This window comes from Panthera pardus, unplaced genomic scaffold, assembly GCF_024362965.1.
Source record: "Panthera pardus isolate Hobbes unplaced genomic scaffold, ASM2436296v1 HiC_scaffold_16, whole genome shotgun sequence".
Lineage (NCBI taxonomy): Eukaryota > Metazoa > Chordata > Mammalia > Carnivora > Felidae > Panthera > Panthera pardus.
The window spans coordinates 52462242-52476743 of record NW_026526721.1 but is presented as its reverse complement, the minus strand read 5'-3'; the positions used below and the strand labels follow the sequence as shown (position 1 = coordinate 52476743).

At 34.6% G+C, this 14502-nt stretch overlaps 1 protein-coding gene across 4 annotated transcripts in view; it reads left to right on the top strand.

Moving 5' to 3' along the window:
* The window catches only part of CBLB (Cbl proto-oncogene B), a 211870-nt gene that overhangs the window by 95445 nt on the left and 101923 nt on the right, over positions 1 to 14502 (top strand). For all 4 annotated transcript variants that reach the window (XM_019448254.2, XM_019448255.2, XM_019448256.2 and 1 more), the window contains exon 5: positions 13949 to 14105. In XM_019448254.2, the coding sequence (XP_019303799.1) occupies positions 13949 to 14105 (157 nt within the window). The remainder of the gene's footprint in view (positions 1 to 13948; positions 14106 to 14502) is intronic.

Below are 14502 nucleotides of genomic sequence, written 5' to 3'. Positions count from 1 at the left end.
GTGCTTCTCAACCTTTTTGAAGTCATGGCAGGACCCACCTCTCTTCTCAGGACTCAAGCCCAGCTGCCAAGAGACTGTGCCTGACTGGAGTCCCAAGGAGATCAATAATAATCATGTGTCAGGTAAATTAGTTTGGAAGGTCTGCATTTGTTAGGTGGTTATGCAAATTCATCGAATGTTTTGATAGTTGAGTCCTGCTTTTGCTTTCTTAATCTGCTGACCAGGGGATAGTAGAAATATATGGGAAAAGAGAAGTGACACTATTGAAGAAATGTGTCTAGGTAAATACTGCAAAATAAGATCAGTACCAAACTGAATCTTGGCACTCTGGAGTGTTCTGCAACTACTCTGGAGTAGTAGTTTAGAGTCCAGAAGCTTTAAGCATGAGCCTGAAAAAATGGGTTACCCACTGTTTAGACCAACAGAAATCCATTGATGTGATTACACTCTGGGTGACATTTTTCTAAGCACGTCAGGTAGCAATTTTGGGGCTAATGGTGCTAAGTACTACTTCATACTGGGGAGATCTGGACTTTCATTTCCAACAAAATTGTAATTCAGTAAGAATCATGGATTCTAAACCTGAATCTTTTTATACATCATCTTCTCTCCATTCTTACTTCAAGTTCTGTTCTTCAATTTCAAGTTCAAACCCTTCCCTAAATTACAGCAGCAACTTTCTGACTGGTCTTCCTATCTTCAGTAACAACCTATCCTGTTGTTCTTAGACTAGTGAGCTCTTTCAAAAAAAACAAAAAACAAAAAACCAGAACTAATCATTCCCTCTCTCTGTCTCTTTGTCTGAAATGCTTCCATGAATTGTTACTGCTTCTAGTTTAAAATCTCAAATCCCATTAACATGACCAGCTTTAGGAACTGTTTTTTTCTGGCTTCATCTCTTTGTACTCTGCTCATTCTCAAAGAAAGAACCTAACTACACAACACTTTATTTCCCAATGTGTTTTTGTTTTCCTAGACGGCATCCACTGCTTGGAAAGCCAGTCAGCCATGCCACTTTGGAAGCTCCCCTACTCTAAGGTGGATATCCATACTCTTTGTTCCAGGCGCCTTTGCTCATATCTGTCATATTAGACTGCAGTGAACTGTTGACACGATCACCCTTCCTAATAGACTAGAAAGGTTTCTTGAAAGCAAGGACCTGCCTTCCTGGATTTGGTTTCTCAGAACCTGGCACACCTCCTGGAATGTGCAGGCACTAATAAATATCAGCAGACTATATGGATAGTTGGATGGATAGGTGAATGGATGAATGATGTTTACTCTCTGCTCAAAATATTCAATGACTTTATTATCTACAAATTGATTTTTTTTTTCTTTTTTTAATCCTCAGTTCCTACAGTTCAATTCCCTGAAAGCCTCCTTTGCCTCTTCTTTCTTTTTTACCATCCCAGAATTTTTCAGGTCTAGGTCAGAAGTCTCCTTTTCTGGGGTGTTCTCACTAATATACATCCCTCCGTATGTTCAACTTCAATAATTCCATGCTTTGTGTCCCTATTGTGTTGTAGACCTGTTTGTGTTATTGAATGTATGTTTACTGTGTGGGTCTTTTCTGTGTGACTATGAAGTTCCTTGTTAACATTTTATCCACAAAATTTCATCCAGATACGTTAGTAGAGTTATTATATGTCAGACTCTGTGTCTAGTTCTTTCACATATGCTAACTTCATTTTTACTATAGTCTTTATTATCCTTTAAATGTACTGAATGTGTCCTTTAGGTACTGTATACATAACAGACAGTAATTGCTGGATTAATTCATGATGTATTTTTCTAGCATTTCTTTTTTACTTCTGTCCTTTTCTTCTGTCAAGTGGGACATTTTGGCTCTTTCCTGACACATCAATTACAGGTTTCTATGTCTGTGCCCATATTGCTCCTCCCTCTTGAAGGTGTTTATAATCTCTGGCATAAATATTCTTATTAATCCCTCAAAGTGTGCCTTGCTTATGATTCTATCCCTATTATTACTAGATCTCTTCCTTGAACTCCTCTACTCTTGCTTATGCTTTGTACTTATTATTTTTGTTGTTTTAATATCATCTGCCTAGTTATTTTACTTCCCATTAGAGTATAAGCTCCATGAAATCAGGCTTATTACTCATCTTTGTATTTCCTGAAGTAGCTTAGCACAATGTCTCATATTTAGACTTGTAGGAACTGTCATTTACTTAATTTAAATGAGTTGAGGAGTAAAGGGATGTGTGTGAGCGTCTGCATAGTGAGATAAAGACAGAGACACAGAGTTTGCTCACTTAATTGGTTGGGAGGCAGTGTGCTTACGGGTGCGTGTGTAGGTGGGTGTGCTCAGGCTGTGACCGTAACATTTACTAGCTTTGTGACTTTGGGCAAGCTACTTGCTTTCTCCATGCATCAATTTCTTCATCTATAAAATGTTGATAAAATGACAATAATACCTCCTATCCAGAGTTGTTGTGAAGGTTAAAAGAGTTAAACTCTACCTATAAGGCATGTAGAATAGTGTCTGGCACATAGTAAGCCCTTTGTGTTGTGGAATAGTTAACCAGTTTAAACCTTCAATCTCCCTAAAGACTCCATTATATTAATTATTCTGCAAATAATATAGTTAATATTCAACTTCGTATGATGGGTGTTCCACAGTCCCTAGAAACATAAAAGCGAAAGCCAAAAATAAATAATACATTTTCTAAAATTTGGCATAGGACAGAATATAAGAAACTATCTTGCTTACCATGGGGGGAAAAATGATCTATTTAAAGCTCAGTTCATTGCCTCTACCTTTGATTTCCTGGGGAAGTGGTATGGACCTTCTTTGGTTTCCTGTATTTTCCTTTCACTTTTAATAAGAAACAAAGGACGATAGTTTCTTTACCTTTCCAGTGAGTGAGATACGTGTTTTTCTAGCATAATAGCTAGATCAGCCATTTCCTCTACTCAAAGAAAAGGCAGCTTAGTCATATTTAATTAAAGGAGGAGGTACACAAGAGAAATTAAGGACTTTCACCAGGTAACTAACTGTACAGAGAGAAAAAAAAAAAAAACAACTGACCTAGAACTCAAGGAATGCTATTTAATATTTCTATTATTTAGGCAACTTCTATTGTCACCTTTAAAAAAAAAAACAAAACTAAGGCTGTTTATATTAATAAGGAAAATGAAATTACAGGCCTATTTTGTTTGACTCCTTATAACAAGATACATAAAAGCAAATAAGATACCAAATTGTAGTTTTCTACCTTTAGGCAGTATGTATTCAATTTGGGGCGATAGTATATCCAGAATTGGTAAATATTTGAAACCAGTTCTATTCCATTAGAAAGGTGCTTAAGGAATGTCACAAATACTGAATTATTTACTAGAGCAGACCGCTCAGGCACTGTGGAGGAGCTGGTATTTTGGGTGGGCTGCACATTTGTTACTAAGGAGTCTAGCAGTCTGTTGGGTAGAAAATGCTGTGATTGGGACTGAGTTGTTACAGTCTGCTGGAGTTCAAAACAAAGGTACAGATAATTTCAAGTTTACATAAATGCCTTCATTTTTTTCCTTCTCTCCACTCTGAATCCTTTACTAAGTTACCTTTACCTAGCAAAAGCAACATGATTTAGGTTCTGGCGTTCAGCCTTGAAATCTGATTTCATACAACCAAGAGTGTGTTTACAGAGTACACACAATTCAGTTGAGCTCATAAACTGATCTATAACCCACATTTTTATTTTTCAATTTACAGTGACTAGCGCCACTGTCAGGCAGATGAGGATATTTGTGTCCCCATTGATAATTGATGTGTGGAGCCATATCCTATCTAGAAAATTCCTTGATGAACAAGGAATCCAAATAAAAAATAGTGGTTTATGATCCACCATGGGAATTACCCTGTCTCAAAGACCAAAGTACTTGTAACTATTAATCTCTCTCTTGCACTGTGTTTTGAAAGCTCTGTTCATTTCTTCCCCTTTGTATTTCTTTTTCCATATACAAAGTTGCATTTTTAAAACTGTTCTTTGGAGCCCTGAGAACAATGGGGAACCACTGATGGGTTTTAAATAGGAAAGTGGTCACACTTGGATTTTAGGTGGTTGACTCTTGCTGAAGTAGATATAATGAATTTGAGTAGTGGCTTCCAAACCCATTTGATTATATTCCTTATTACTAACTTATTATTAAATACTTTTAAGCATATTATTTATGATCTGAATATATACATATATTCTTACACAAATAATGTGTATTCTCATATGTAATACAAATAAAAGACATATAATGTGAATTTAAAAGCTACATAAAAATGCAAGTAGAATTTCAATATTTTCTTCCCATCTAAAAAATAATCATGTTAAGGTCTGACTGCCTTCCCCCATTAGAACCTGAAGAATTAGAAATAGGAGACGGATAGGAGGCTATTGTAGAAAACTAGGTACAAATTATAATATACATAAAATCAATATATAAAATAATATATAATCAGTACACAAAATAAATGTACATATATATAAGTAAAAAGTACATGACTTTGAGAGTGACCTAGAGATAAAATTAACCATACTTGACTATTAAGATATATGAGGTAAAAGAAATGAGTCAAGTGTGATATCTCAATTTCTGCTTTGAACAACTGGGTATCCTGCACTGAGACAGGAAAAGTAGGAAGAAGAGGGGATTTGGCAAACAGACAAGTTCAGTTTGGGGCACCTAAATAACTCCATGTGATATATATTAGGTTGGATATACAACCTTGGGGGTACGGGAAGAATATAGAATAGGGATAGAGATTTTAGAATTGACAGTGTATTTATGAAAGCATACAGAGTAACAACCTGTGGAATATTTTTCCTGGCCTTATGAAATGTTTAATTAAAAAATTAGTTGGTAACTTTTAAAGATTTATTTTCCACAAAAATATTGTATTGAGTTTCACTGAATAATTGGGAGTGATGGCACCACTAGATCTGAATTCTGACAAGGCAGCATTTGGCTATACCTGGGTCCCAGCTTGCCCAAGTTAGATGTGCTCTCCTTCAATTCATTGCAATCCTCACCTGGATCTCTTTACTTATTTCTGTTAACTGTCTGGTCCCTAGATATTTGAGTTCACATTCTCTGAAAGCTGTGTGAAGCCATTGAACTAAATGATATAGACCATGGAGAATGTGCAGGGAGAATGAAGAGGACAGATCCTTAAAGAATTCTGATGAATGAAGTATCCAGAGGACATTTAAGAAAAGGAGGAATGGTCAGAAAAGTAGGGGGAAAAAACATGAAGAGTGTGTGGTGTTATAGATGCTAAAGGAAGATAAGATTTAAAGAAAAAGGGAGATGAACCAGATAATAGTACTAAAAGATCAAACAAGATAGACTTAAAAGTTTCCATTAGATGTAGTAACAAGGCGCTTATAACCTGATTTATTTTCTATTAAAGAAAAAATTCTGTAAGTCTCCTTTACAACCAAAGCTTTAATAGGTTCCACGTGTTTATGCAGTTTATTAAATGAGGATTTTAGAGGTTTGGAAGTTTTATATTTCTTTTACCTCAGTTTGACTTAGATATCTATCAGATTTCGCCCATCGATTGTTAATTTATTTGACCTACAAAGAGAGACTTATGAAGAGTTTTGTTTCATTACTGGCTTTGTTGTTTATAAGACAGACTGGACTCTTAATGCTAAAAGGAAGATCATTTAAAGCTTTACTTAAGCCCTTCTGTGGCAGGACTTTCTAATTTTAGGATCTACAACTTCCTGATTTTGTTTAATCTGACCTCAGCAGATCAAAGGTATTTTGCTGTGATCCATGAGCTATTGTATCTTACGTGTTTTACAAACCTACCAAGTATCACTGACCTTTCAAAGAAAATATAGTGAAGCACAGTTGGCTGTGCGTGAGAAAGAAAAGAACAAATCCTCTTTTGTTTTAAGACCAGAATCTTTGTTTTGCTATGGTCAGTGGCTAGTAAGTAGAAAATGAAATACGGAATTTTGACATATTCTTATGGATTGTATTTATAGTTCCTCTTCCCATCCCTTTTCACCAATAAACTTTATTTCAAAGTCAGAAAATAAATGAAATTATGTACAAAGTAATTTCATGGCTCTAGGAAATTTATCATGTTCAAAAGTCAGGCTGTGAGACCAGAAGTCAGAAAACCTCAAACTTCTCATATGAGTGAGGTTAGTGAGAAAATCAGGAATAATGTTGAAGAAGCTATTTTCCTTGTTTCTGCAATCTTATAAAAGGTGTTTGTAAATTTCAGAATGTGAAAATGAGAATGATACTTGTCTATTTTACAGAGAATTAATGAATGTCCATACTATAGACAAAATGTCACAAACGTTTTTGACAAAAATAATCACAAATACCCAGCATCTGTGTCTTTCTGTATGAGAGTCAAGAATTTTCACAGGAATGGTTAGATCTAATTATGAATATCCTTGATAACCATGGTTGCCATCCTGTCCATGATGAGTTGTGAGGCAACTACTTGACCAGAGTTTTAATATGTTCTTTGTGTGGGTTGCTGGAAAACATGTGCTTTTCAAAAACAAACAAAAGCATTTGTTTTGAGAAACAATTGTGATGGCAGAGTAAGAACAGTATAGCCTGATAACAATCTATTTTCATATTCTTTAACAAATTACAGAAGTTATTATAGAAAAAGATTAGATGTAGGAAATAACTATAGATATAAGTATCAACAGATTGAGGAACCACAGTCCTAATATTTTGCATCCATAATAAAAATCAAAAGATATAAACGGTCTTATGAATGTTTCATTATCTTCAGAACAAAGCTAGCACTCAATTTAAAGGTACTGACACTAAATACATCTTTGTTGGTCGAAGTGAATTTTCTAACAAAATTCAGATGAAATTAAAAACAGGAATGGGTTAATAAGGATAGAACAGATTTTCATTTTGTTTAAAATCAAGATGACATTTTTACCTCCTTGAGCTAGAATGAGTTTTAAACAACTAGGACCATCACCACCCCCACCGCCACAGCAACAAAACCAACAAACAACAAATAAACATTGACTTCCTTGTTTATTATTCAGCAGGTACTTCATCCATTCCCACATTTCCCATTCTTTTTCATCTTAGATTTTTATTGTCAAAATGTTTAAAACTGTATATATTAAGTTTAATAATACATACAGGGAAGCACATAAATCATAAGTGTAAGGTGAAGAATTTTTAAGAAGTGAACACACCAATGTAAATGCCACCCAAATAAATAGCATATTATCTATAATTCAGAACACCTCTTACCCCCAAACCCTCAGCAAGTTCCATACAGTCACTGTTTGCTCATGGTGTTCTGACTTCTAGCATCATTCAATCCTACATAGTTGAAATCATACAATTATGTTCTTTTAAAAAATCTGGCTTCTTTTACTCTTTATGTTTATGAAATTCACCCCTGTTCTTGCATGCGACACACTCTTCATTCTTGCTCCATTGTACAGCTGCACTATAACTTACCTATTGATTCTGTTGGTAATGAACGTTAGGTTCTTCCTCTTTCGGATTATTATCAGTAGTGCTATTATGAACTTTTTCTTTTTGTATTTTTAAAAACCTGTGTATGCTTTTCTGTTGAATGTGTTTCTAGGAATGGAATTGCTGGCTCCTACTTCCTGCACAATTTTAGCTTTAGTAGCTTTTAGTATTCTAAAGTGGCTTACCAACTGAATCACCTATGAGTAGTGCCTAAAGGTTCCTGTTGTTCCATATTATCTTCCCCAACTCTTCGATATCCTTTGTCTTTTTTTTTTGCTTTTTTGTTTTCCTTCATAAGCCATACTGGTGGGGTCAAGTGGAATATCACTGTCTTTTTGATGTACATTTCTCTGATGCTGAATAGATCTTTGTTGAACGTTTTGATTTCTTTGTGTATATGAAAATCATTTGCTCATTTTTTTAGTACTTATTAATATTTAGATGTGAATCTTTTGTTGTTTATATGTATGTAAATAGTGTCTCCCAATATGTGGCTTTCTTTTTCACTTTGCTAGTGATATCTTTTCATGAATACAGGTTATAATTTATCTTTTCCTTTATCCATTGAGCATTTTGGGCCCTTTTTAAATTTTGGCCTGCTCCAGAATAATGAGGATATTCTCTAATTTCTTCTTAAAAAAATAAAAAAATAAAAAAAACACTTTAATTTTATACCTAAATATGAAAGAGAAAACAATAGTCTAAAATTAATTTTTATATGGTATTAAGTAAGGGTAGTTTCTTCTGTATGTATATCCATTTGACCAAGCAGCATTTACTTAAAATGTCATTCATTCCCCACTGCTGTTTAAATCTAGTGGATGTTACATATCCAGTGTCTAAATATGATTGCATTTCTTTCTAAAATTTTTGTTTTGTTCCATCTATTTGTTTATCCTTGTGCTAATATCACATTGTCTTAATTATGTAAAGAGTAAAAGTTTGTCAGTGTTGTTCCTATTGAAGATTGGCTTGATTATTCTTGGCTTTTGACATTTGCCTATAAAGTTTAGAATCGGCCTATCATTTCCTATTACAGAAATGTCTCCTAGAATTTTTGACTAGGGTTATATTAAATCTAAGCACCAATTTGAGAATTATTGATATCTTTACAATATTGAATCTGCTAGTCCGTTAAAGTGTTATATCCCTCTGTGATTGTGTGTTGTTCAGCTTTTCTTAGCTTCATTTCTACTTATTTAATATTTTCAGATGCTATTGTAAAAGTCAAGTATTTTTAAGTTTTATTTTCTAACAATATATTGCTTATTTATAGAAATACAACTGATTTTTGTATATTGGTTTTATATTCAGCAACCATGTTGAATTCTCTTATTTCTTCTTTAATCTGCAAATTCTTTTGTATACATATACTACACATATAAAATCATGTCTCAGACAAATACTGTTATAATTCTTGTTTTTAAATGATTCCTGTATGATTACATAATGTACTTTAAAAGTTTTAGTATATTGGGGCGCCTGGGTAGCTCAGTTGGTTGGGTGACTGACTTCGGCTCAGGTCATGATCTCATGGTTCGTGGGTTCGATCCCCGTGTCAGGCTCTGTGCTAAACACTTGCTCAGAGCCTGGAGCCTGCTTTGGATTCTGTGTCTCCTTCTCTCTCTGCCCCTCCCTTGCTTGTGCTCTATCTCTCAAAAATAAAGAAATGTTACAAAAATTAAAAAAAAGTTTTAGTATATATTTTATTTCTTAGGATATTTATTAATATGCTCTAATGGCTTGCAGAGAAAAATAAAATAATCACTCATACTCCTACCACAATCCAGTTATCATCAGTTAAAATGGGTATTGATATCTCCAAACATTCTAGATAGTTTTCAGCATTGGATCATAAAGGACATACAGTTTCAGAAATGCAATTCCCATTTAAATATGCCATGGACACTTTTCCATGACAATATTCTTTTTTACAACTGTTAATTACTGTTACATATTATATCCAAAGATTTTAACATTTCCTATTACTACTATTGAACATATTATTTTAATTTTTTGCTACTATGAACAACACTGTATTGAAGAGATTTATGGGTAGATATTTGTGTTGCTGTGTATTTATGTGTATAAATATATATACATATAGATATATATGTGTGTGTGTATACTTTTTTTTTTTTTTTTACATAATCTTGTTAGGTGAAATCCCAGAAGTAGATTTTTCAAAAAATATAGGCTTTTGACACTTGCTGCCAAATTGCCTTCTAGAAATGCTGTATAAATTCTCATTCACACCAGAAGTATATGACTTTTCAAATACTGTAGACTTTGTTGAGATTCACACCTTATGTGGATTTTTTTCATATGAATTAAAAACAAAACATATATCCTTTTATGAACTTGTAGTGTCATGAAAATGTTTTGCCTTTTTTTTTATAATCTCCTAACATTTTTTGTCTTCCATTCCTTTTACTGTTTTATTTTAAACTGCAAGATTGTCAAGTTAGAATATCTAATACACTTTTCAACTTTTACTGAGAAGGAGAAAGCCTGGAAGATTGAGTGACTTGTCAGTTGCTGACCTACTGACACTTTTGCAGTTTTGTTTCCCTGTATCTGTTTTTATCTGAAAGGCCACTAACTCTATTTTCAAGTCTAAAAAAATACAATTACTCTTTTGTTTCTTGGTAAATAGACCAAAACTTATTATCTAATAACAAAATTGTAATGTAGCCTATGTTAAGTTCTTATCTTTCCTGATATTGTATGAACAGACTATAACTCTTTTGTCTTCAAGTTTTCTGTGTAGTGGAGAAAGGGAGTGGAGCCCAAATTTCTGGGCTCCTCCTCCATGTAACATTCCCTTGCCTTCCCTAGACACAGTTTAATTTAATTACACAAATTTTAGTTGCACACCTTGTCTGTCTTGTACCGAGGTGAATAAGATGCGGTTCAAGGAACTTCATCCTATGAGATTTCCTAGGCACCCTCATCTTTTTCTATAGCTTTTGCAAATGGCACAACATAGTCTATTCACAAGTGGTTTGAACATGCCACAGTACCTGGAACATGTAAAGTCTTTCCTAGGCAAATTACTCAACCTCTTTAAGCCTCAGTTTTCCCAACTGTATCATGAAGATAAATATATTGTCTGTCTTGTAGCGTTATCATGACAAACTCTGGTAATAGACATAAAGTGCGTGATGACTGGCAGAGAGAGTAGACCATCAGTAAATGGCAGCCCTTATTCTTACTCCTATTGCAAGTCTAAAAAATCCTGAAATCATAATTATTATAAGTTTCTGGCTGACCACTGGCCTTGTATTCCATTCTTTGTGGATTAACAGTTACTTGTGCTTTTCAATAGATTTTGAAGTTTGAATTAACTTGTAATCACAGTGATTTATAATTGAAAGTGGCAAAAGGACAGATTAAAATATTTCTGGATTAGGGAAAGCATGAAGCGTTTATGTTCTATTTGTTTTTTTTCTTCCTCTTTTCATATTCCCAGATTTCTGTTAGCACAATGAAGTTTGTACGTATTTGTAAAACAATTTGTCATTAATATTTTCTCTGACTTGCTTCATCTCTAGGGAAAGAGAGTAGAAACCACTATGTGTTGTTGCTGCAGTTTAATTAAAGGTGTGAAAAGCCATCCTCTTCTTTTTCCCTCCCCCCATACACATCAGGAAAGAAGGTGGTAGCAACTTGACGTCCTATTTGGAAAGGTTGGATCCTTAGTGCCACGGTTTCAGAACAATATATTTTTTGTAAGAAGTCATTGCATGCTGGGGCGCCTGGGTGGCTCGGTCGGTTAAGCGTCTGACTTCGGCTCAGGTCATGATCTCACGGTCCGTGGGTTAGAGCCCCGCATCGAGCTCTGTGCTGACAGCTCAGAGCCTGGAGCCTGCTTCACATCCTGTGTCTCCCTCTCTCTGTGACCCTCCCCCGTTCATGCTCTGTCTCTCTCTGTCTCAAAAATAAATAAACGTTAAAAAAAAAAAATTAAAAAAAAAAAAAGAAGTCATTGCATGCTGTTTCTGCTCTTCACTTGTGAACCCCTTCTCCTCCCTGATATTTTCGATGGTGGGTGTTTGATTCAGCTGATCAAAGGAAAGGTACCTGTTTGCAAATTTTGTATATAATTAGTTAACCAAATAATGCCCTTCTTAATCCCTGTCACTACCCTATGTAAGCATATCTGGACCTTCGGTTTATCACAAGTGAACTGTGAGCAAGTGTCATTTACACAAGTGCCACAGAAATGTAGCTTGCTCCTTTGTAAATTACTGTCCCAAAGTAGTATGTCAGACTACGGTTTTAGAAGTTCATACATTTTTTTTTTTATAATTTTCTCTGGGAAATCATTGAGTATTGGAAGGAGTTATGGTCTGCATGCTCCTTAAATATTGGGATGGAGATACATATATTTTTATGGTAGCAGGTATTAAAGGTATCAGGCCCATTGATTTCCTTTTTATACTTTATATGCAAGACAAGTTTCTCTTAACATTTCTATGCAAAACTAAAACATGCCATTCTTAAGTCAGTAGTTCTTTGTTTAATATTTAAAAATTTTGAATATGAGGGTTCATGTCCCTTTTATGTGTTGAATATTTGAAACTTTAATTTGGAAAAGACAAATGTGCTTCTTAAGCACTACTTTAGCAGTAACTGTAATGTAACTGGACACAATTTCATTTTTACACTTTGCCATAAATCAATGGCCTCCTAACATTATCAAAAGTTATCCTTGTTTTCTGAGAACAGCAGCATTTTGTTAACCTTAATCAGAGCTTGACGTGTGTTTCTTCTAAACGGCGTCTGATGTGGTGTATCTCTTCGGTTCTCTGTGGTTTCCTGTTTTTTTTTTCATACATAGAGAAAAACCTTTTGATGTAGTCAGCCTCATGTTTTTCTTTCTTTTAATGGTCTATCAAGCCTAAACTTTCTTATAAATGCAGCATAGTATCATAAGCCTGTCTCTCCATTCATTTGTTCAGCTTGCCACAGACCCCTCCTTCTCTGGAACTCCTCCAGCACTGCCTTAAATATGCCTCCCCTCCCCACCTATGTTTTTTAGCATTACACATCTTATTTCTACCCTGTATGCATGTTCTTCAAGGACAGATAGTATCTTCTATTTTCATAGGTGTATTTCTCGACAGTGCCTTGCCTTAGCAATAGATCAGTGACTCTCAAAAAGTGTTATCCCCAGACCAGCAGTGTCAGCATCACTTGGGAACTTGTCAGAACTGTAAGTTCTTCAGCTGCACCTCAGGCATACTGAATTAGAATATCATGGGTTGCGGATCAGCAATTTCTGTCTTAACAAGCCCTTCCACGATCCTGATGAATGCTCAAGTTTGACAATCACTGAAATGGATAATTATTGAGTGAATATGAAGTTGTACATTTATGGTGATGCTTCACTGGGAAAATTAGTATAGGAAAGGGCCAATGTAGTCCATTCTGAGCCTTTTATTTCTTAAGAGATAATGGTAAAGAAAAACCTAATACCTAAATATGTACATTCTTAAAAGAGGGTGTATATAGCTCTTCTGATGTCCTACTGTGAAAACTGCAGCTTAAAATTTTAAAGAAACACAAATGATTTCTTTCTTCCACTTATTCAAGAATAGGCATTTAACATTCCAAAAGGAGGAAAATTAACTAAGGGATGAAAAATGAGTGTTACTTATTTTCATGGTGGGAAGGAAGTAGGTGAATGTCAGAAAATGGTCAGATGGAGGACAGACTGGGAGACTTCCCTGAATACCATTTTTTGCTCTTCTAAGTTTTTGAAGTATGTAAATGCATTACTTAATAAAAAATTTGATGCATAATATTTAAGAAAAGTAAGTTATGAATAAATAAATTTCCACATGCTAGCCAGTGTTGTTGGTTAAAAATATTAACATTTTCCTTTGTATTAATATGAAAAGGTTAAATAGCATGTGCTTTTTATCTGCAGAATACAAGGAGGTAATGGCTAACATGTCTTCATGACTTTCCACCTGAGCTTTCTCAAAATGGTGGATGTAAATTACTCTTTTGTACCATGAGTACATAATTCCTACTATTATATGAACCCATAGTCTTACCGTTATTTTAAGAAAATAGAGGGGAAAAATTAACTTGATGCAAAGTCAAATGATCTTGTATACACAAGAGGTAAGACACATAGGACTTTGACCTAATCCCTTCTTTTGGACGTATTTTTAGAAATATGTTGATAGGCAAGGATTGTTTGAGAGAGAAGTTGATTTTGATTTTTGTCACATTCTTAGCAAATAGAAAACAGTCCAGTTAGCAAAACCTATTACATATGTTCTGAATTATGAACATATCTTTGTCTTTTTTGTCAACTATTTATCTTTTAGTACAAATGCAATTAATTCTATTAACATTATGATTGAACTCTTCTGTTTCAGTGGAAGGTATGTCTTAAATGACACTTGATTCAATTACTCATTTTTTTTTTCTTACATAGGACTATTGTGCCATGGAAAGTATTCAGACAGTGCCTTCATGAGGTTCATCAAATTAGCTCCGGCCTGGAAGCAATGGCTCTGAAATCAACAATTGATTTAACTTGTAATGATTACATTTCAGTTTTTGAATTTGATATTTTTACCAGACTCTTTCAGGTAAGCTTTCTATTTGCTGAATCCTTTCCTCCCTCCTGATTTCCTTCCTATGTGTGCATGTGGTGTGCACACGTTTGTTCGTGTGCACATGTGTGAGTACATCTCTCTCTCACACACAAGCATGTGAGAAATAGTCTCACTTTTTGGTAGTGTATAATTTTGAAGTCGCTGGTGTAAGTTTTTGGTCATTGCTATAAGTTTAAGGTTTAAAGTTTGGCGTATCAGGTTCTGTGAGGCTGGTGATTGCTTGTTAGCCTTGAGAAGATTCATGGAAAGGAGCTTTATTTTAAATTTCCTAGTTTCTCACTTTACTTTGTCCTTTTAGCCCAGTAACTGACAGAATGCAAATTTTATGGGTGGGTATATGCTGAGGTATATGGGTGGGTATATGCTGAGG